This window comes from Desmodus rotundus, chromosome 9 (genome assembly GCF_022682495.2).
Source record: "Desmodus rotundus isolate HL8 chromosome 9, HLdesRot8A.1, whole genome shotgun sequence".
NCBI lineage: Eukaryota > Metazoa > Chordata > Mammalia > Chiroptera > Phyllostomidae > Desmodus > Desmodus rotundus.
The window spans coordinates 75,982,728-76,004,026 of NC_071395.1; the positions used below are offsets into that span (position 1 = coordinate 75,982,728).

At 53.1% G+C, this 21,299-nt stretch overlaps 1 protein-coding gene across 2 annotated transcripts; it reads left to right on the forward strand.

The window, feature by feature from the left end:
* The first annotated feature begins 1,448 nt into the window (after positions 1 to 1,448).
* CCDC92B (coiled-coil domain containing 92B) lies at positions 1,449 to 20,598 on the forward strand. 2 transcript variants are annotated; one of them, XR_011650373.1, is made up of 5 exons: positions 1,449 to 1,547; positions 10,104 to 10,256; positions 14,482 to 14,529; positions 16,790 to 17,977; positions 18,771 to 20,598. XR_011650373.1 is itself a non-coding variant. In XM_053911989.2 (4 exons), the coding sequence occupies exons 2-4, from the start codon at positions 10,127 to 10,129 to the stop codon at positions 17,377 to 17,379; spliced, it is 768 nt and encodes a 255-aa protein (XP_053767964.1). In that variant the 5' UTR covers positions 1,449 to 1,547; positions 10,104 to 10,126; the 3' UTR covers positions 17,380 to 20,598. The 2 variants fall into 2 exon arrangements, 1 of the variants encoding a protein (XP_053767964.1); XM_053911989.2 differs by having other exon boundaries at positions 16,790 to 20,598.
* Positions 20,599 to 21,299: the final 701 nt, after the last annotated feature.

The window sequence follows — 21,299 nt, forward strand, 5'->3', positions numbered from 1 at the left end:
AGCTCATCACTCGCAGTTGTTGTATGGGTGCTTTGTGCACATCTTTTGTCATTTCTCCTGTGGATGTTTTTCAGCCAAAGACGTTGCAAGAGTCCTGAGGACAGCCTTAGTAGTCACGCCTCTCATGTCTGACGGGAAGCACTTCTTGGGGCAAGGCTGCCCCCCCCACGAACAGGCAGGGCCACCCCTCAGACAGGCATCTGGAATTCTTTGCATCAGGTGGTGAAAAGCCAGAGCTCCAGGACTCATCTTGATAACAGATCAAGGAAAATAACATACAGGGCTTGGTCATAACAATCCCATTTGCACGCACTGTACAAAAACCCCTTTCATTCTGACCTCATGACAATGTCACAGAGGTCCTGTCGGCGAAGTGGATGGTGCTTTCCCTGGAAGGTGGGATGGAAAGGACTTACCCAGAGGGAGCTGTGAGCCACCAGCCACTCACACAATGTCACCTGGTCCCTTGCCATCGTGAGCATAAATGCCTAATGACAACTCAACACTGTTTCAAGAACTTTATAGATATAAATTTATTTAATCCTCACAACAATGCAAAGATCTTATGTTGCATAAACCATCGTTATCCCATTTTATGGATAAGGAGACTGAGGCCCAGAAAGAAGGAAGGTATTGATAGAGTCAGGATTAGAAGCCAAGCAGCCTGGCTTCAGAAGCCTTCCTTGTGCACTGAAAAAAAATCAACATGAGTGATCTGGACTTTAGAGTTTTTAAAGTATCATCTCTTGGCTCTTGAGACCTTCACATAGAGGGAAAGGTGTCTTATCAACTGGGGCCTGGAGAGGTAATGAGATTCACCCAAGGTCATACAGCTAGTGAACGGTCTGGGGCAGCTTTGCTGCCAACTAGGCACAGGGCAGGCTTCCTAATCCCTGGTCAGCTCACCCCCACCCAACTGTCCCCTGAACAGTGGGGGCACCGTCTGTGGTTCCTATGCCGGGGACTGGCGGAGGCGCCGCGCAGATCGCGGCCTGACGGCCCGGGCGCTGTCCGCGGTGCTGACCCACACGCCGGCTCCTGCTCGCCAAGTGGCTGGCGGGTTCCCCAGGTTTCCCTTCCAGCTCCCAGTCGAAGCCAGCTCGGAGAGTTTCGGTGGGCAGCCGGGGTCCTTAGACCCAGCTCCCAGGGCTCCCGGGGTTCCCTCTCCCCTCCCCCGACCGCGCGCCAGCAGCCTCCCTTCCCCCCACCCGCCCCGCCCACGGTCCCTCCCCGCCAGTCCCAGGTCCCTCCCCTCCCCCCTTATCTTTCCCGCCCCCTCAGCTCCCCCCTACGGCTCGTTCGCCAGTTCCGGTCACGTTGCTGGGTGTTTACGCCTGGAGGCTGCCCCAGACCCCCTTCGGCGCCCCGGAGCTCCCCCGGAGCCCCGGCGCCACGGCCCTGCAGCCTCGGAGCAGCTGATGGCGCGGCAGCCGGGGCGGGCGCTGCGGAACCCCGGGCGCAGCTAGCGCGGGGAAGGAGAGCTCCTCCCCCAGCCCGGCCCGCGGACCCAGGGCTCCTCTGGCCTGTCGCTCCCTCCGGTCCTGAAGGTGAGGAGGCCCGTGGGCCTGGGGGGTGGGCGCCGCGGTGGCCCCAGTGAGAGCAGCGCGGCCTGAGCTTCGGCTCCCCGGGAGGGCCGGCGTGGGGCTGGGCACAGCAGAGCGCGGAAGGCGGACGGGACCCGCAGGCTACTAGCAGAAGTTGTCCTCCACCGCCCAGACTCCGGCCCTTCCCGGCCCTGGCAGAGTCCGGAGTAGTCGAGGTCAAGCCACTGCCACCTCCCACTACACACGTCTTTCTTGCTGCCTGCTTTTCCCTGTCCTCCCTGGTACCTCTCATCTCCGTCCTCCTTAGTCTCCCCATGCCCCCCCCCTTCCCTGGGAGTCATATTGGAGGCGAAATCAGGGCAGAACATCAAGACTGAAGGGGTTGGAAGCTCCAGTTTCCCCATACATCCCACTCCACTGCTCCTGGATCCTCTGCTCTTCTGAGGTTGGGGGTCCTGGATGTTCATTGGGGGAAGGGGGTGATAACCTGGGGCCCTGGAGTGGAGAGGACCCCTAGAGAATGTTGGTTCCACCACTAGCCAAGGGACCCCACCTTACGCACAGTTTCAGACATTTGTCAAAAGCTGACTTCTTGTTCCCAATGCAAATCCCCAGGAGGCCCAAGGACTTGGGGATGAGGCGAGTAATTATTTTTCAATACACACACTTACTTGCCCTGGTGATTGCCAGTAACGCTCAACTCATTCTTTGTGCTCCTGTTTCATGCAAGGAGTTCCCGGAGACAGAGCCCTGCCCTCAGGAAGCTTCCTGCTTAGAGCAGAAGCCACACACACACACACACACACACACACACACACACACGTGATACATGGTGGGATGGGTGGGGAACAGAACAGCAGAAAAAAGTCTGTCGGTGCGGTGAAGGTCAGGGAAGCATTTGGGGAGGCAGTGATAGGGTGGGGAGCAGGAAATGACGGATGTCCACAGGAACGAAGAGGGTTTGCCTGAGAGCAGCAGGAGGTAGAGTCCGAAGAGGAGGGATCGCCTGCAAACTCGGACTGCGCTAACCTGGTGCAGGGCCTTAAACGCCAGCGCGAGTGGCGTGTGGGGCTGCAAGTTACCAGGCACTGCCTGTTGTGTATATTGGGCCAGCTACTTACCCCCTCTGAGCCTGTGTCTCCTCATCTTTGGAGTGGATAGCTGTACTAATAGAACCTTCACTGTAGGGCTATTATGAAGATAAATAAGTTCATCTGTGGAAAATGCTAAGAACAGTACCATTTGTTATTATGATAAGTAGTATTACCTGTGCATCCATGTCTGAGACTGACTTTTCAAGTTCCTGCTTTTCCCTCCTACCCCAGCCCTCAGAGGCAGATAGTTAAGAGGAATAACAACTAAGAAAAGTAAAGAACATTTTAACTCATTTATTTATTCATTTATTACCTTGACTGTCCTGTCTAACATACCTCCCCTGGCAATTAGAATGATAAAAATAAGTTTAACATTTTCCTTGCAACAAGAAGGCATACTTAAATAATTTTAACAAAATGTGGGTATTGAGTGTTCAGAACAGCGCAAGAACATTTGTTGACTGAATAAATATTTTCAGTCCCATAGGGAAAGAAATACAAAGAATGAAATAGGAACTGGGACAAGAGAACAGTCAGGGGTGAGGGGAGACAGACATTGCAAACTCCATGCAAGCAGAAAGCAAGAGCCTTCAGCTCTGGTTCCTCTCTCAGCCACTGCATCTGCCTGAGGGAGAGATCGGGGCTCCAGGGGCTCAGACACACTGAGAAGATTAAGAGAGGGGAATAGTTAGCCACCCAAAGAAAGATTGGACTATAAAAGTGGCTTTCAAACGTTTGGTTAGCAGAAGCCTTTTCTCCAGTGAATCTGTATACACAAGCCCATCATATAAAAGAGGGGTAAAAATAAAATAAACTAAAACAAGGCCTCGAGCCCTGCCCTTTGCCCCAAACATTTTGGCAACATCTGAGACCCCTCTGCAGAACTCTGGGGCTCTATGGAGCAAGTTTGAAAACCACTGATTGAGATGATTCTGAAGGCCCTTCAGACCCATGAGTGCTGCGCGTCTGTACTTTCTGCGGTCCTTCCAACCCAAAGAACTATAGGAAGTGGCAAGGGGAGAGAACCACAATTTCCTACTTGCCAAGTCAGTTGTGGGCAGATGGCTGGGGAGGAAAGTGGGCACCCGGAAGCTCCAAAGAGACAAGCAGGAGGTGAAGTCTTTTCCAGGGATCAGAAGCTCAGGCCTTAGAGAGTCAGAACTGTGCCAGGGTCAGAGTGTTCCTGCACCTGACACCTTGTCCATAGCTGGGGACTTGAACACAGCAGGCTCCTCTCATCAACTTCCCCAAGGGGAAAAATATTGGTAACTTTCCTTTTTTTTTTTTAATGAGTTGAGTTGAATTTATTTGAGCCAAAAGATGACCTCCAGGGAAGCAAGACCTCAAATGCTCCTGAAACTTTCCCAGATCTGAGATGTGTCATACGTACTTGGAATTAACTCTACAAATTGTGAACCCTGTGTTACAGGTCCTTTTTTATCCTTGATGACAGTTCTTTAAAATGAATGTTTTCGTCAGGCTGGAAAATTAAAACAGAAGTAGGAGCACTGGGCAAAGGTGGACGGCAGAAACAGTGCAGTTGCTGAGGTAGTCAGGGCAGTGGACAGAGGTGGGGACCCTTCTCACTGTGACTCTGGCATCTGAGGCTGGGTAGGGGGAGAAGATGGACCTGGTAGCTCTTACCCCTCTGCTGCTGTTACTTGCCAGGACCTTGTCCTCAGACTCGAGGTACTGAAGCCGGGAGATTCTAGGACTGCATTTCTATGTGAAAACCTGACATGCTTTCCGGGTTGGGTCTTCCAAAGTACATATGACTCCCCAGCCACACACAGGAGATCTGCCCTGTCCCTGGTTCCCCCTTCCCCACTCCATCTCCCGCGCTCCCCCAAACAAACTAAACAATAATGTCTAAGAAAGAATATTTGCCAAGATCGTTTGTGACCCAAATTTCTGCTCGGAGAAGAGCAGCCTGCCTAGTTGGAAGCAAATACTCAGGTCCTTCTGGGAAGGCACGGAAACAGCTGGTTGGCTCAGTCTGTCACTGTGGCCAGGGTCCAGTCTCCAGGGCTGTGTGGAAAGGGCTTTGACTCTTCCGAAAGATTTGCATTTCAGCAGCTGGGGACAGACTTTTCTCTCTTCATCGCAGGCACTGCCGGCCCACACACCTTCACCCTCCAGCTGCACACACAGCAGACAGATAGATTCAACAGACCAGCACCCCCTGCACACATGCATACACATACGTGGGCTCAGGTACATGCCCAGACACACGGGCACACACATCCCCACATAGACAGGCAAGAGCACAGACAGAGCTCACCTGTGTCTCCCGAGTAATGCCCCAGTATATCTGTCTGCTCACTTGACATCTATTTCTCCTTGTCTGAGGTCTCCTGAGCACGTCAAACGTAACATGTCTCAGGCTGTATCTTCCCTTCTCTGTAAATCTGCCCTTCCACATCAGTTCTCCCCGGCTCCACAAAATCCCTCACTCGTGCACTCTGCAGATATTTACAGAGTACCTCCTATTTGCCAGATTCTGTTTTAGGTACTAGGGAACAAAACAGTCCTTCATCTTATGTTGCCAACAATCTGGCGGGGGAAACAGACAGTAAACAAAAATGTAACATATGCATGTGGTGGTCAAGTCCTGGAAGAAAATGCCGATTAAGGGAGTGAAGAGTGGCAGAGAAGCCTTTGTTAAATCGGATAATCAGAGACGGACCCTAATTACGTGACATTTGAACAGAGTCCTGAATGAAGGGAGAGACGGGCCATGAGGGTATCTTGGCACAGGGCATTCCTGCAACAGGGGACAGCACAACAAAGTCCCTGAGGCAACGGCGTGCTTGGCATGTTCAGGAAACAGCAAGGAGGCCAGAGGGGCTGGGAAGGAGCCAACAGTGGGAGAACAGTAGGAGACGAGGGTAAACAGCCAGGGATGATGTGTGAGGTGTGGTGAGAACTGTAGACTTGGCTCTGAGTGTGACAGGAAGCCATTGAAGGGTTTTCAGTGAGGGACAGGTGACCCGGTCAGATTTGCTAAAGGAACTCTGGCTGCTGCGTGGAAGCAAGGGCCAGGGGGAAGCAAGAAACCAGTTAGGAGACTACTGCAGTGGAGGGACAGCAGTGACAGGGACTAGAGAAACACCATGGATATGGTGTCAACTGATTGGATTTAGGATGTTTTCTGAAGATAGAGCCAACAGGATTTGCCGATGGGTACAAAGCTGGCTAAAAGATGACTCCTGATCATTTGTCCTGAGCAGCTGAGTGAAGAAGCCAATCACAGGGCCGTCCACCCAGATGGCAAACTGCAGGCGAGAGCAGATGTGTAGGAGAGATCACAGGGCACTAGGACTTACAAGTCTGAGGGACCCATTAGGCATCCAAACAGATGTACTGGGTGGTCAGTCTAGTGTTCAGGGGAGAGTTAGCTCATGGGGCAACGTATAAATAGAATTTACGAGCACAGGACGAGATCACCTTAGGAGTACTTAGAGAAGAGGTCCAATGTGAAAGAGGAGGAAGTGGGGAAAGTCCAGCAAATGTGCCTCCATACTTGAGTTGCCCAAGCCAGAAAACTGTTCAACTCCTAGTCAGCCCCCTTCCCATCATGGCCTAGTTCAGCGATTTTCAACCAGTGTGCCGTACGAATTTTTAAAACATGTACTACCTGACTATTCAGTCAGGGGCACAGACCTCTTTTTCTTTAGATTGTCAAATAAAAAAAATGACAACAGCCAACATAACAATTGCTGTCCGGTGTCAATGAATCAAAATTATAACAACTTTTTTTTATCAGAGTGGCAAAAAATATATTTTTTGCTGTGCTGCAGAATTTTAGTAATTAGTTTGTGTGCCTTGAAATGAAAAGGTTGAGAATCACTGACCTAATCCAATCTATCCCCATGTCTTGCCAATTCTACCCCCAGAACACACCTGGAACTCAACTCCTCTCCATCTCTCCTTCTATCGAGTGGTCCAGGCCACCATCATCTCTCACCTGGACCGCTGCTACATTCTCCTTGGCATCCCCATATCCACTTTGCTCCCTCTAATCTGCCCTCCCCATGGCAACCACGGTGATCTTTTTTTTAAAAAAGATTTTATTTATTTAGTTTTAGAGAGAGGGGAAGAGAGGGAGAAAGAGGGAGAGAAGCATCAATGTGTGGTTGCCTCTCACACGCCCCCTACTGGAGACCTGGCCTGCAACCCAGGCATGTACCCCGACTGGGAATCGAACAGGTGACATTTTGGTTCGCAGGCTGGTACTCAGTCCACTGAGCTACACCAGCCAGGGCCCACAGTGATCTTGTAAAAATATAAATCATGTCCCTCACTGCCTAAAATCCTTTAATAACTTCCCAATTCTTTTAGTATTAATCCAAAATTCTTAACATAGTTTACAAGACCCTGTGTGGTCCTTTCCTTGCTAACCTCACTTCCTGCAACCCTCTCCCAATACCTTACACATCAACCTTCATCAGCAGTTGGCAGTGCCACTGTTTCTCAAAAAGACCACGTGAAGCACTTACCACATAGGGCTTGGCACTTAGTAGGCACTCAATAAATGTCAGCTACCATTGTTATCCTACCTCTGGGCCTTCACAAATGCTGTTCCTGTTTGGGATGCTCTTCCCAGTACTCTTCTCACTAACTGCTGCCCTTCCTTCGAGTCTGTATTACTTTTTTCCTGCTGCTATATAACAAATTACCACAAATTTAAGTAGCTCAAAACAAGATAAATGTATTTTCTCACAGTCTCCAAGAATCAGGAGTCTGGCACTTTTTCCTGGGTCCTCTGCACAAGGCTGAAATCAAGACTAGCTGCATCTTCATCTGAAAGCTTACCTAGGGAGAGATCCACTTCCAGGATCCCTTAGGTTGTTGGTAGAATTTACTTCCTTGTGGTTGTGGGACCGAAGCCCCACCGTCTTGCTCGCTGTTAGCCAGGCACCACCTCCAGCTACTAAACTGGAGCCTCTCTCTCGGGTCCTTGCATGCAGCTCCCTCCGTAGGCTCCCTAGCACGGCAGTTTAGCTCTGCCAGGCCACCTGCAGGATCTCTCTCAGGCTTCAGATCTCTTCCTTCAGTAAGGGCCCTTTGAACTGGCCTGCCCGGGATAATCTCCCTTTTGATTAACTCAAAGCAACTGATTGGAGAACTTAATTACACCCACACAATCTCTGCACCCCTGTCATAAACCTAATCACAGGAGTGAAAACTGTCATATTCCTGGCCCCACCCACACCCAAGGGGAGGGGTAACGTAGGAGGGCATCACCACCAGGAGCTGGGAATCCTGGGGATCCTCTTAGAATTCTGTCTGCCATGAGGTCTCGGCCTAAAATCACTTCCTCCAAGAGACCTTCTCCGACCTTAGATCTAAAATAGGTCCCATTGTAGCCCTGGCCAGTGTGGCTTAGTTGGGTGTTGTCTGGCAGGGTGAAGGGTCGCCAGTTGGATTCCAGGTCAGGGCACCTGCCTGGGTTGTGGGTTTGGCCCATGGTCGGGGCATGTAAGGAGGGCTGCCAATCGATGCTTCTCTCCCTCTCATTTTCCCTCCCTTCTCCTCTCTCTAAAATCAAATATTAAAACAAATCAAAAAATTAAAATAAAACAGGTCCCACTTTCTATTCTTCCATATTATACTGTAGGTTTCTTTTGTGGCACCTGTCACAAATTGGAATTGTAAACTTATTTGTATTATTCTTTGTGAGATGCATTTTTTGTTTGTTTGATTCTCTCCCCTTAGCTCCACGAGAGCAAGGCTTTTGTTTTGTTCATCAGTCTTCCCGTACCCAGCACAGCAGTCGGCGGCAGTAACTCATTGAGTGAGTGAATGGTGAAGAGGGGAGCAGATCAAGACAGGGACTAACCTACCACATATTCAATGGAAATGAGAAGGGATGTAGGACTGGTTGAGCCAGGTCCTGGGATAAGTGCTCCACTGTCCTTAATCTTATTTAATCCTCACCGTTACTATTAGTAACCCCGTTTTACAGAGGGGGGAAAAGACTCAGAGAGGTTAACCTTCTTGCCCAAAGTCACACAGCAGGTAACTGGAAGGCCCAGGATTCAAACCCAAGATTGTCCTCAGTGTAAATATTGGGAACCTTCTTTGGATTCCAAAGACTTGGTTGGAGAATTGGATCTGCTACCACTCGCTGACCGTGTGAACTGGCATAAGTCACTTCAGTTCTGAGTCTAAGTTTGTTTGTGAAATGGGGGTGGTCATACCTACTAAAGAATGATTGGCAGAAGTAAGATAATGTGTATGAAGTTGTTTAAACAAAGCAGATGGTCCGTAAATGTAGCAATTCTTACCAGCCAAAGGGCTACCCTCTGCTGAAAAGAAAGGCCTAGTTGGTTGGCCCAGGGGGGTCAGGAGGACACGAGGGAAGGGAGTCCAGAAAGAGGAGCCTATGATCGAGGGTCTCAGGTGGACCTGCTTGGTGTAACCCCACAAACGAAAATCTGGATTTGCTGAGACTTACATGGAAGCCAGCTGGAGGGTACCATTTACTGAATGGAGCCATCCATCAACTGGCCTCCCTCTCCGAAGCCCAGGGCATTTCTGGGACAGGTGGGAGCAGGTCCTTCAAAAGCTTAGGGAGTCCCTGGCAGGGAAGGCATGAGCTCTGGATCCTGGGCTTGAGGGGTCTTGGACTCCACCGCCCTCTGCCTCTGCTTTTCCAGGACACTCATCACCACAGGAGAGACTCATGGGAAAGGGGTAGAGCCAGAAGAGAGAGAGCTGAAAGGCCAGGCCATCATCATGATCCAGGGGTGCAAATGTCACCTCCCATCAGTGTCTTAAGTTCCACCTTGGGTTCACTGCATGGGTCTCCTTAACACCCTCCCCTCTACCACTGCCTTCAGCCCACAAAGTCAGTGTTAGTAAAACATTCTCAGATCTGGAAGAGCCCAGAGCCCTGGCTGGAGGCTCACTCAAATGGAGTTGAACTGGGACAGGGTATGCTCAGAACCGTGCTGGGGCCCTGCCTCGAGATGCACCCCTAAGCTGGGATGCTTGCAAGGTGGAGGAGCTGGAAGAGACCTCAGGGTTCTTCTACTGAATGACTCAGTTTGGCCATGAGAAAACCAAGAGCCCAGAGAGAGGGGGAGGGCTTGCCCAAAGTCACGCAGCTGGTTAAGAAACAGGCTAGATAGAACCCGTCTCTGTTTCTCTTTATTGACTTTGCTGCTCCACTGGTTTTCCTCTCTGAGAAGCAGAAGAGACCATGGGGCAGGGGAGTGAAGCCATTTCTCTCTGGGCCTCTTGTTCTTCATCTGTTAAATGGGAATAACTATGCGTCCCTGCCAACACGCCCACTTGTTCATGAAGCTTTGGTGAGTAAATACCGGGGAAATGACCACGACGGCAGAACCATCTACCTGGCAGCAACATGCCCCCAGACTGGAGGAGACCGTGAGGAAACTGAGGGTGGGCAGGGCACATGGGCCCAGAAGATGTGGGTTCACCTTGTCATCCTCCCCAGGTGGGGCCCAGGCCTGGGTTGCCATGGATACCGTGTCCCTAGAGCATCAGATCCAGAGCGTGCAACGCCACATCAGCTTCCTGAAGAAAGAGCAGATGGCCCTGCTGCGAGACCTGCACCTGGAAATCCTGAGGCTGCAGAAACGCTGCTCAGGTGAGGCCAGGAGGGGTGGCTGAGTGGTTGGGGGCAGGGGGGCAGGGGCGACTGTCATCCTCACAAGCATTGTCTCTGGTGGGGGGATGGTCCACCATGAGCCTTTCAAGCCTCACAACATTCTTGCCAGGTGAGTGTTCATCACCCATTATCTGAATGAGGAAACTGAGTCTCGGGGAGGTGAGGGATGAGTTTCAGGGCAAAGGGTTTTGGTTCGGTGGCAGAGGGAAACCTGGGGGACCATTCCTGAGAATTTCCTGTCTCTTTCTAATCAATGTTCATCAAGTGCCTCCCAGCCCTAAGAAGCCCTCCACCTAGGTGGGGAGACACACACACAGGGAAAATATTAAGATATATGGAAAATAAACAGGGCCGACAACAGGAGTGCATTGGCAGGGTCACGTCCAGCTCAAGGTGCAGGTGATGAAGGAGGGGACCAGGCTCCCCGGTGGCGGCGGGGGGGGGGGGGGGGGGGGGGGGCGGTGAAGCATTTCCACTCCCTCCAGGCTGAGTAAGATTTAGACATGCTGAGATGTTAGGGAGGAATGGGGGTGGAGCAAGCATTACAAATGAAAGGAACAGCATGGCAACATCCTTAGGAAGGAAACCAAAAGCTTAGGAAAAGTTGAATTTGATGGATAAAGCTGAGCTTGAAGGAGACTGACTGGAAATATGGCTGGAACCGTATCGTGGAAGATCTTAACAAATACCAAGACAGCTAAGAAGTTTGGCCTGTCTTCTTGGGTAGCAGGGAGCCACAGAAGGTTTTTGAGCAGCATCGTGCTGCCTTAGGAAACTCGGCCTGGCAGTTGTATGGAAGGTGAGTTGGCGGGAGAGGGAAGCAGGGAGACTCGTGGCCGGGCTGATGAAATGGTGCGAAGGAGAGATGAAGGGGCATGGAAGGAGGAGGACCAGTGGGAAGCAGATGGAAGGAAAGGACTTGGCAACCAGCTAGGTCTGTGAGCAGGACAGAAGAAGGCACCGAAGCTAAATCCCAGGCCCAATGTCCCTGTTGGACCTCAGGCCTCAACTGCCTGGCCCTCCCCAAGGTCTGGCCCTGGCCCTGGCCCAAGGGCTCACCCAGGCCAAGTCTCGCAGTGCAGGCTTCAGGCCAGCGACTCGAAGTGCGTCTCAGCTGGAACAGCCCAACCTCCTCATTGTAAAAGTAGGTAAATTCAGGCCCAGAGAGAGAGTCACACAATATGTTAACGGCAGAATTAAGATTAGAACCCAGATCTCCAGACTTCCAGCCTTGCGTGCCTCTGCAGTTTTCGACACATTCTTTCCCCAAGATAGTCAGGTTTCTATCGCCTCTCCAACCTCTCCTCATGGGAGGCTCTCCATTCTCCAGAGGGCAACTGAGGCCCAGAATGTTTGAGCGACCTGCCTGGCTTCTCACTTTGGTGTGAAAATCCGGTTGTCCTGACTCTTAGCCCCCACAGACTCCTCCCACTCCACGTGCAGGTTCAGCTGCCAATCGCCAAGGCCAGGCTCCCCGCAGTCTCCCCAAAGCCTGCACGGCTGCAGAGCCAGCCCACGCCGACTCTCCCCTGCCGGGCGCCACTTTTTCACTGCAGTAACATTAAAGGAAAATTGAAGCAAGCTAACCCTAAGAGCCTATAGCTCTTCCTCTAATTTCTTTTTATTTTGCCCTGATTCTAAAGACCTGGGTCCTTCCATTCAGGACACAGGTGAGGATCCCAAGAAAGTATAATAGGAACGGAGGGCCCTCAGCCCCCATCGTCCTTCTCAGATGGGTGTGGGCCTGCGGTCTCTACGTTATTGATTAAGGAGATAAAAATAACTGGCTGACGTGGCTCAGCGGATTGAGTGCCAGCCTGCAAAGACAAAGGTCGCCGGTTTGATTCCCAGTCAGGGCGCATCCCTGGGTTTCGGGCCAGGTCCCCAGATAGGGGCAGATGGGAGTGTGCGAGAGGCAACCAATCAATTTATCTTTCACACATCAATGTTTCTCTTCCTCTCTTTCTCCCTTCCTTCCCTTCTCTCTGAAAATAGAAAGTAAAATTTTTTAAAAAATAACTCTGGGCTGGCCTAGGGCAGCCACTCTTGGGGCCGAAATGATTGAACATGACCCTCCCTGCAAGGGGTGGGGGAGTGAGAAGAGAGCCAGAACAAAAGAGATTTTAAAAAAGAGAGAGACAGAGAGAGATGCAAGGGGGCTCAGGAGGCTAGGAAGGGGATGGGAGAGAGAAGGGGCCGGTGTTGTAGCCAAGGGGCAGGGTGCTGGGAGAAGCTGCCGAAAAGAGGTGAAGACTCAGAATGAAGGGCTTGGAGGTGGGCGAGTGTGTTCTGGGTGGTGCGGCAGCTGGATGACAACAAGAACTACCCCCGTGTGTTCAGCACTGACTCAGGCCTGGGCTGAACCCTCTGTTTCTGTCTCTTGTTTAATCCCAGCAACAGTCCTGTATGAGGCAGGAGCAGTTCTGTCCCCATTTTGCAGAAGAGAAAAAAGCGGTTCAGAGAGGTGCTGGCCCAAGGTCAAGTGCATCTGACCTCACAGAATGCTCTTCTAAAATGAGAGAACTCTGACCAGGAGATGAGCAGAGAGATTTGATGGATGGGAGAGTGGGGGCCAGCTGAGAGTCATCGCCCCTCCCCCAGCTCCCATGATTAAGGGCCAGGAGAAACCAGCCCACAGGGAGTTAATGGCAGAGCCAAAGTCCCAGGGATACGTCCCTGAACCTGCTCCAAGTTCCCTTGAGCTACAGTGCAGGGCCTTGGAGGAGGGGCTAACTTGGCCCCAGGAAGCCCTGAGGATAGAGGCATCAGTGTTCTCCAGGGGCTCTAGGAAGGAGGTTCAGGCTCCGGTCACAGCAAAAGCCCCAGGTACCCCACCTCTCTGTCTCCTGGCAACAGCTGGCCTCCCCTGGGAAGGCACCTTGGCAAAGACCCTGGTCTCTAGAAGAGCTGGGTGAGGGCAGAGAGGAGGGGCTGGCAGAGGGCCCACAGGCTGTCTTTGCAGGTGCTGCTGCAGGGGCGGTGCCCGAGATGCATTACCTTCTCCCACCCCACGTTCACACCTTCTCCCTCTGGGCACCCGACTGAGCGCCTGCAGGTACCAAAGGTGCTCCTGAGTAGGTGCCCTCACCCAGGCAGCTGGGCTCCCCAGCTCCCTAGTGCCCTTTCCCAGCTCCTGGGGGAGTTGGGGGAATGGGGGAGTGAGCAAACTCGACCGTCTGCGGGACGGGGCTTTCTGGCCTGTAAGGAATGGGGCTGAGAAGACAGGCAGGCAGAGAGGTGTGGACTGGCTGCCAGTGCCCAGGAGGAAACTGCTCAGGCACTAGCACGCTTGGCAGGCTCCTTGGCTGCCCTGCGCCCCCAGTGCGAAGCCACACACATGGTGCCAAGAGCCCTGCAGGCTTTTCATCACCAGGTGGCGCTATCGTGGTGAAGCTTGGAGGACCCCCAGCTGGGAAAGGGGCAGAGCTGATGTTCAGAAAATAACATTGGCGCAGCAGTACTGGCTGTGAAAACAGTGGGACACATGTATCCTGTTGGTACATAGCTTCTACCCTGAGCCCCCTCCAGTGGCCCCAGGCATCCCGGGACACTCCAGCCATCCCAGGCCCACCAATTAAACACTAAAGCATCTATGCCCTGTGCAGTACAGGGTCCTTCAGACCAACTCTCATTGGCTGGCATGTTAAATATTTGTACATCACCCCCGAGAAGGAGCAACACTCACCCAGCCCCAAAAGCAAGCCAGGCTCCTCAATTCCACCAGGGTTGAACTAACCCCCCAAATCTGGGCCACAAAGCTTGCACTGGAAAGATCTCCGGGCTCAGAATCAGGCAGGTCAGGCTCTGGCTGTGCCTTGGCGCCTTTCTTCCTCTCTTCCCCTCGCTGGGCTGTAGTAAGGTGGGTAAGGGGGCTGATCTGGATGCTTTCTAAGGGCCCTTATTGCCGCTTTTCCTGAGCCGTGATTCCCTGGTGTGCGTGCTGGCATATACAGGGTCCAGCACAGATAACATCCCTTTTTTATAACAAAAGCTTTGATTGCAAAATCATAAGACTGTAATTCTGTAACATGACACTGTCACACTTAAGCACACCATATGACATTTTAGGTGAAATGTTCAAATTAAAACTATAAATTATCACACCCATTTATTACCCTACCAACACTCTCCAGCGGGCGTTACTTCTGCCGGACCCTGGGTCTGCATCACACACACAACTTCCTTTTCTCTCTTCTCCCCCCAGAACTGACCCACGACCTGGAGGTGCGGGAGGCCCAATCTCACCAGCAAGGTAAGAGGAGGATGACTGATGGGGATGTGTCATGGGGGCCCAAAAGGTCACCTTTCCCCACCACTTAGTAGGACCCAAGCTTTCTCTGTCCCCAGTCCAGACGTGGGGACAGCCACTCCTCAGCGTGTTGAGCACAGTGTAGGATGTAGCCCCACCTGCCCATTGTGCTGCGTGACCTCATACGGTGAACAGCCCGCACCACCGTGCATGGTACCCAATCCATGCTCCTGGAGAAAGGAGGAGAATGAAAACATGGAGGAGAAGGTGTCCGGGAGGCCCACTCGGCTGGAGTCATTCCTCACCTACCTTACCAGGCTCTCCCACCCGGGCACAAGGGGTTCCTATGACTGGTGTCCCTATCCTCCAGGACGCTGAGTGTCAAGATGCAACACAATGACAATATGAGGTCCTTGACTTCAAGGAACTAAGCCCACAAGAGAAAAGAGGCACGAGCACATTAGCAAATCCTTTACTTTGCAAAAGCATGACTTCTGGCCAGTGTAACAATTCCACTGAAAGATTTTTTTGTTTTTACAAATCATTGCTTCACCCATAAAATGGCAGGTGAGGTGGGGAGATGATAGCTAGTGGATACACAAGATAATGTGTATCCACTGGCCTTCGGTTTTGCAAGATAAAGTGCTAGAGATCTGGTGTACAACACTGTCAGTATACGTAACACTACTGAACTGTGCACTCAAAAACATACGGTGGTAAATTTTGTTATTTTTACCAGAAATAAAACTTTTTTTTTTAAGAAAAAGGGTTGCATTGTTGAGATCTTAATCACCAGATTATACAATCTCTACATACCAGAACTGCGAGGTACCTGTTGTCTCAAAGTACAAGACACATTACCTGGCATGGGAGGGATTCTGTAAGTGCCTCACTGAGAATGAACCACAAAACAATGTTTCTTAGATTTGGACTCCCTGCCATCCTGATGTGCTGCTTAGAGTTCAAGAGCTACAGATCAAGAGTTAGGGGCGAGACAGCTGGAATTTTAAGGTGAAAATGTTAGGAGCCCACAGATGGATTTGGGTGTGTGTGTATAAAGATCTAAACACTTAACGACTTGAAGGAATTCTGCTCACTTCTTCAAGCGGCAACTATGGGCAACCTTTTACCTAGCTTTTGCTACCTTTCAGCTACCTATGTCCCTACACTTACCCACTCACACGTGCCAATCTCGGGACACTGTTCCTGCTGGAATGGAGCTAACGATCCAGGAGCGGGGTCTTCAACTCTGAGGGTCCATTAGGGTCATCCGGGAAGATTTAAGAAGCGCCACTTCCTATTTTCAGTCCCAGAGATTCTGATTCAACCTGTCCTTGGTAGGGCCCGGGGACACTTTTTTAAAGCTGTCTGGATGGTTCCAGTATATATCCTGGGTTCTGAAACCCAGTACCGGGGGCAAAGGCAAACAAGTAAACAAAAAAGTACAAAATGCAGTAACTCTCTCTCTCTCTATGAGACAAGGTTCCGGCACACTCACTCCCCTTCCCTGCCCACCCTCCCAGTTTTTTCCGTCCCTTGCTCTTGCACGTCTCTCCCGCCACAGGGCTTTTGCACAACTTGTTCCCTCTGTCCCAAGCACTGTCCTCTCCCCTCTTCACTACTTTTATTCATCCTTCGGAGCCTAGCCCAAGTCGCTCCTCTGCTGGGAAGCCTTCTCTGATTAGGCCACATTCTCCTTTAGTCATGGCATTGGTACCTGTCACATGTCACATACGGATCTCACCTGCATTTGTAATCACGCCCTATACTTTTCCCACTACGCCCGCTGTAAGCTCCATGAAGAATATTTTCTTATCCACCATAGCCCCAGGGCCTAACACAGTGCACAAGGTAAGGTCTCAACAAATATTTGTGCGGTAAATAAAATGGTCAGGGAGGGTTCCAGGGGTGTCCGACCTTTTGGCCTCTCTGCACCACACTGGAAGAAGAGTTGTTGTCTTGGGCCACACGTTAAATATGTTGCAACACAGGTTATCACAAAAAATACATAATGTTTTAAGTAAATTTACGATTTTGTGTTGGGCCACATTCACAACCCTCCTGGGCTGCCGGTTGGACACCCCTGAAATCCCAAGAATTAGAGGAGAGGGCAAGCAGAGAGTAGGATAGATGCAAAGCGCCTGAGGAGGGAAAAGTGAGGCTGATGTGCCCGTGGGGAGTGAGAGAGCTAGGGAGTCGCAAGGCTTTGTTGGGGAGATGGGTGAACTGTCCTCACCATTACCTCTCTATCTCCCGTTTCCAGAGGCGGCGTCGCGGGAGCTAGAGAGCAGGTGCCGGGAGCTGGAGTCGCAGCTGGCGGAGCGGGCGGCGGCCAACTCCGAGCTGCGGCGGGAGGTGGCGCAACGCGAGGCGCTCGTTTCCGCGCTGCGCTGCAGCCTGCGAGCGGAAGAGCGCCGCTTCCTGGAGGAGCTGCGTCGTCGCAGCCACCGCGCTACCGTGCTGGGCACGGAGCTGCAGAAGCACACCGAGGCGGCCGCCTACCTCTCCTGCCAGCTGCACGCCGCACGCCAGAGACTGCAGACGCCGCGCCCGGGCCCCGGCGCCGCAGCTGAACCCCGACCCCGCCGGCGCGCACAACGGGCTCGCCGCCCGCCCGCTACGGAGGCCGCCGCCAAGGGCCCTCCCGGCCGGGACTGGGCTTCCTGGGACCGCGCGGCCTGCGCCTTGGACGACACCGATCCTATGCCCGACCCCGCGCTCTTCCTCTACGCCCGGAGGCCCCCACGGCCCAGCGGCCGCAGCCCGCGCCAGCCGCCACCCCAGGAGCCCCCGGACCAAGCCGCCCCACCGCCTGCGCCCAGTTCGCCCTGTGCGCCCGGGGCCTCGGAGTAGGCGCGGCGCTGGCGGGGCGGCGGGGAGTGGGAGAGGCCGGCCCGACTAGGGATGCAGCCCGACCCTTGCAGACAGGTCCTGGGGGCCGAGGGAGCCGGTTCCTCCTCCAGGCAGCGGACCGAGGCGGCCCTGGCTCCTCCACCCCTTCCAACCGCCCCTCGCCTTTTGTATTTCCCAACGTTTCTGAAGCTTTGAGCTCTCCCCTCACGCGAAGGAGCTCCTCTGCGGGGCTCCGCGAGTGCACCTTTTTGGTAGAGGACTCGCAATACTGATCGTTAACTGATTCCCACCCTGCCACTGGGAGGGGAGGGGCGGGGTTCACGCCCTGTCCCAGGAAAACTGACAATCGTTAGGCAGGAAGGGGAAGGCTGGGCTGGCCTACGGAAAGGAATCGGAGTGGCACTTAGCACCCCTAGGCCTTCCAGCTGTACCCCTCCCCACCCCCACCCCAGCCCCCCTCGGCCTTCCACAGCCCCGCACGGCTGCCGTTCCCTCCAAGCCTTCCTCCTAGGAGAGGCTCGGGTTCAGGGGCTAGAGGCTGGACCTTTCTCCTCGGAGCCGCTTCTCCTCGCCCTACCCCGCTGATAGGTCCTTACAGGTGAGCACCTAACACTTTAGAAGACACCTCTTCCCAGAGCCTCTGGTGGGGAAAGTATAGCCTGATGGAAGTTTGAACTTGTGGAAGGTAGCGCCACAGACCCTTAGCATTACGGGTGGGCTTGGTGGCCGAGCCTAGTCTAGAGCTGTCTCCAACGCAGTTCCCCACAGGATGCCAGCTGAGGAATTTAGACTGGGAGCCGTGCTGGGGAAGTGAAGGACACTCAGGCCTACTGAGAGGCAAAAACTGCCTTCAGGAGGTAGCTGGGAGTCTGAAGGCACCCTGGGAGTTATCCTAGTCTGGTGTTTTGGTGTTAATTTTGCCCAGCTTCCTCATTAGCTGGATGCACCCAGAGGCTGGAGAAAGGGCCTGGCTTCCTGGAAGTGACCATTGATAGAGATTTGAGTTTGCTGGGGAGGAAGTCCCCAGCCTGGCCCTCTCCAGGGATGTCCCGGTGCTGTCAGACCTGATAATGGGGGGATGCCAGAGCCCTTCTGTCTAGGTTGAGGAGCGGCAAAATGGGAAGTGGAATGTCCCACCTGCTAACTGCCTTTCTCCCCTGCTTGGCTGTCAGGACCAAAGGCAGTTTCTGGTTCAGCTCTGCCCTCACCCCAAGTCCAGCCTAGAAAGAAAGACAAACCCCACCCCCAAGCCATCCTTCTCTGTCAGTCCTGCAGGTCCTGCATTGAGTCCTAAGTGCCTGTGAGGTCTTCCAGGGACTGCAGAGGGCAGGCATGGGGCAGAGAGGGGTCTGTCTCTCTTTACCTCACTCGCAAACACCCCATCCTGGCAGGTCCCGACCCTGGCTGAGGCTGAGCATTCTCCGCATCACCCAGGGGTCCACGAGGACAGAGCCAACCTCTAGGTGAGATAAGCCCTTCTCCCATCACAGCCCCCATGAAGAAGAGGAGGAAATCCCCAATCATACCCTTTCTCACTCTGTATGTTAGAGGGAGTGGGAAATCGCCCAGAAGCAAAGCCCAGGCGCACACGCCCAGCCCACACACACAGTGCCCGCCCCAGCCTGCCACACTCAGGACTGCTGAGACCGCTGAGCAGTAACCAGCCTGGTCAAATGTCCAGCCACTGGGATGCAGAGGCCAAGGTGTTGGCACCCTTGGGACAGACAGTGCTCTCCAGTCTAACTTGGGCCACAGTAGTGGCCTAGGGTCCTTGCTCTGCCCACCCCTGTCCCTACCCTCCCCAGTCTCTGTGGTTGTGCCTCAGTCCTCTGTGTCTCCCCTCCAGTGTGTGTAACTCAGTGTACCCTGTCACCCCCCTTTCACAGCGTGACTGGGTGAGGAGGCCTCTCTCTTGGCTGCACTCACTTGAAGGGCCCAGATGACTGGAAAGGAGGGAAAGAGTGCCTTTCTGGAGGTGCCCACCCAAACCCTCCTCTTTACAACCATACTTTTGGGTTGAACAGGGTGACTTTGTTATGTTGATTCTTCTACAGAGATGGTGAAGTACTTTAGCCACCTGCCCACTAAAAGCCATAGCTACCCCCACCTGGCCTCCCCCCAGCTCTATAGCAATAGCCCTCTTCCCCTTCCCTCCTGAACCCAAGGTGTCCATCTGAGGATCCCTACCAAACCCCCACCCCCGGGGTCCTCAGGTGACCCGCTTGCCTCTCCCTAAGTGACCCCGATTGGAACCTCCCAACTCCTGTCCCTCTTCCAACAACCAGAGGTAATGACAGTCCATTGTCTGTGGGGTGCTTGGAGATCCCCAGATGAAAGGCTCTGAGTGCTGGGGCGGCTGACTCAACTCTCCGCCTGGGAAAGGAAATAAGACAACCCTTCCCACCCCACTCAGCAAGCTGGGGCAGAAGCTGAGGCAGATACAGGATCCAATTTTAACAGACATTCCCTTTTCCCGTCCCTCTCCTGGACTAGAGACTCCCTTCCACCCCTCTGCCCTGCCCCAGGTTTGGAACAAAACCCTCAGGGAGCAGAATGGGAGTGGAGACAGTGGCCTGCCCTCAGCTTCTGGTCCTCCCCCTCCCCTAGCCTGGGGGACCCACCCTGCCAAAAGAAGACTCCCCCCAAACTAAGCTTAGAATGCTTATTAGGTGATAAGAAGGGAATGAACTGTTTCTCCGTCCCTCTTCTCTGCTGCATAGATCCCATTGGGGAAGGGGCGTGTTGACATGATGATCAGGGACCCTAGTTGGAACTCCAGCCACACCCCGAGTGTGGACAGACCCAGGACGGAGAGCTGCAGGTAGGGACCAGTGGGCAATACAGTGTGAGGGTCTGTGCCCCTGCCTCCCCATATCCCACCCACAGTGGCCTGCAGTTTGGGAAACCAGTCCAGGGCTGATAGGGGTGGCTCTTCCCCACATAAGCTGCAGAATTGAGACCGCCTTTGTGGAGAGGAAGGAGGCCTAGGGGCGTGGAGCACCTCCTCAGTGCAGAGAGCCAGGGATCTCTAAGCACTTGCTCGTGGAGGTGCCAGCCTTGAATGGGAGGCGTGCAGGGCAGGGCGGAGGCATCCTGCTCCAAATTCTCCGTTGGCTATGCTTTTTAATCCAATGCTTTTCAGAGTGTATTCACTCACCCACAGACATAGAGCCCTTTGCTTTAGGGGTGATTGTCATATGCCTTATTCTTAATAAAATATCTGAAAAACACACAAGCCAGACCTCTTTGTGGGCACCCCACCCCTGTTCCCACAGGTGTCCGGGAGGATATGGAGGAGATAGTGGTTTGGGGAGTCAGCCAGTGGGTTGGGTGAGATTGGAAGCTGAGACTATAGAGTACACTCAGTGGATATGTCTCCCATAGGGAGGAAGGCACTCATCTAAGATGTCCCAATGCTCGGGCCAGCCCTGTCCCTCTCTCCATGCTACCCCAATTCAAGTGAACAAATGAGACCTTACGTCAGAGGCTCCTGGCCAGGGTTGGGAAAGATAGACTGGAAGTGACCATTGTCCTGGCCTGGAAGGAATCCAGGTATTCTGGCATCTTTGGCCATGGTGGTCCCCTTCCCTGACACCCACCCACCCCCCTCTGATCCAGTGGAAAGAAGCCCAGCACCCCACGGAGCAGCCCTGTTCTTATTCTCCACTGACAGCGGCTACCCCAGGACTGCGGCTGGGCAGCTCGCCACACCCAGCGCCCACAGGAACGCCAGCCTGCTCATTCAGTCTCGGCCTATGTTGTGGATGGCTTTGGGGCAGCAATTTTCAACCACTGCACCTCAAGAATTTTGAAAACATGCACTACCTGACTATTTAGTAAGGGGCACTGACCTCTTTTTCCTTAGTTTGTCAAATTAAAAAATGACAACAGCCCACACAATAATAGCTGTCCCATGTGAA

Excerpts from the sequence above, each read along its gene's own strand:
- CCDC92B (XM_053911989.2), top strand. The coding sequence starts at position 10,127 with ATGGATACCGTGTCCCTAGAGCATCAGATCCAGAGCGTGCAACGCCAC. Across the intron at positions 10,257-14,481 it reads GCTGCAGAAACGCTGCTCAG|AACTGACCCACGACCTGGAG; the intron begins GTGAGGCCAGGA and ends TTCTCCCCCCAG. Across the intron at positions 14,530-16,789 it reads GGCCCAATCTCACCAGCAAG|AGGCGGCGTCGCGGGAGCTA; the intron begins GTAAGAGGAGGA and ends TCCCGTTTCCAG.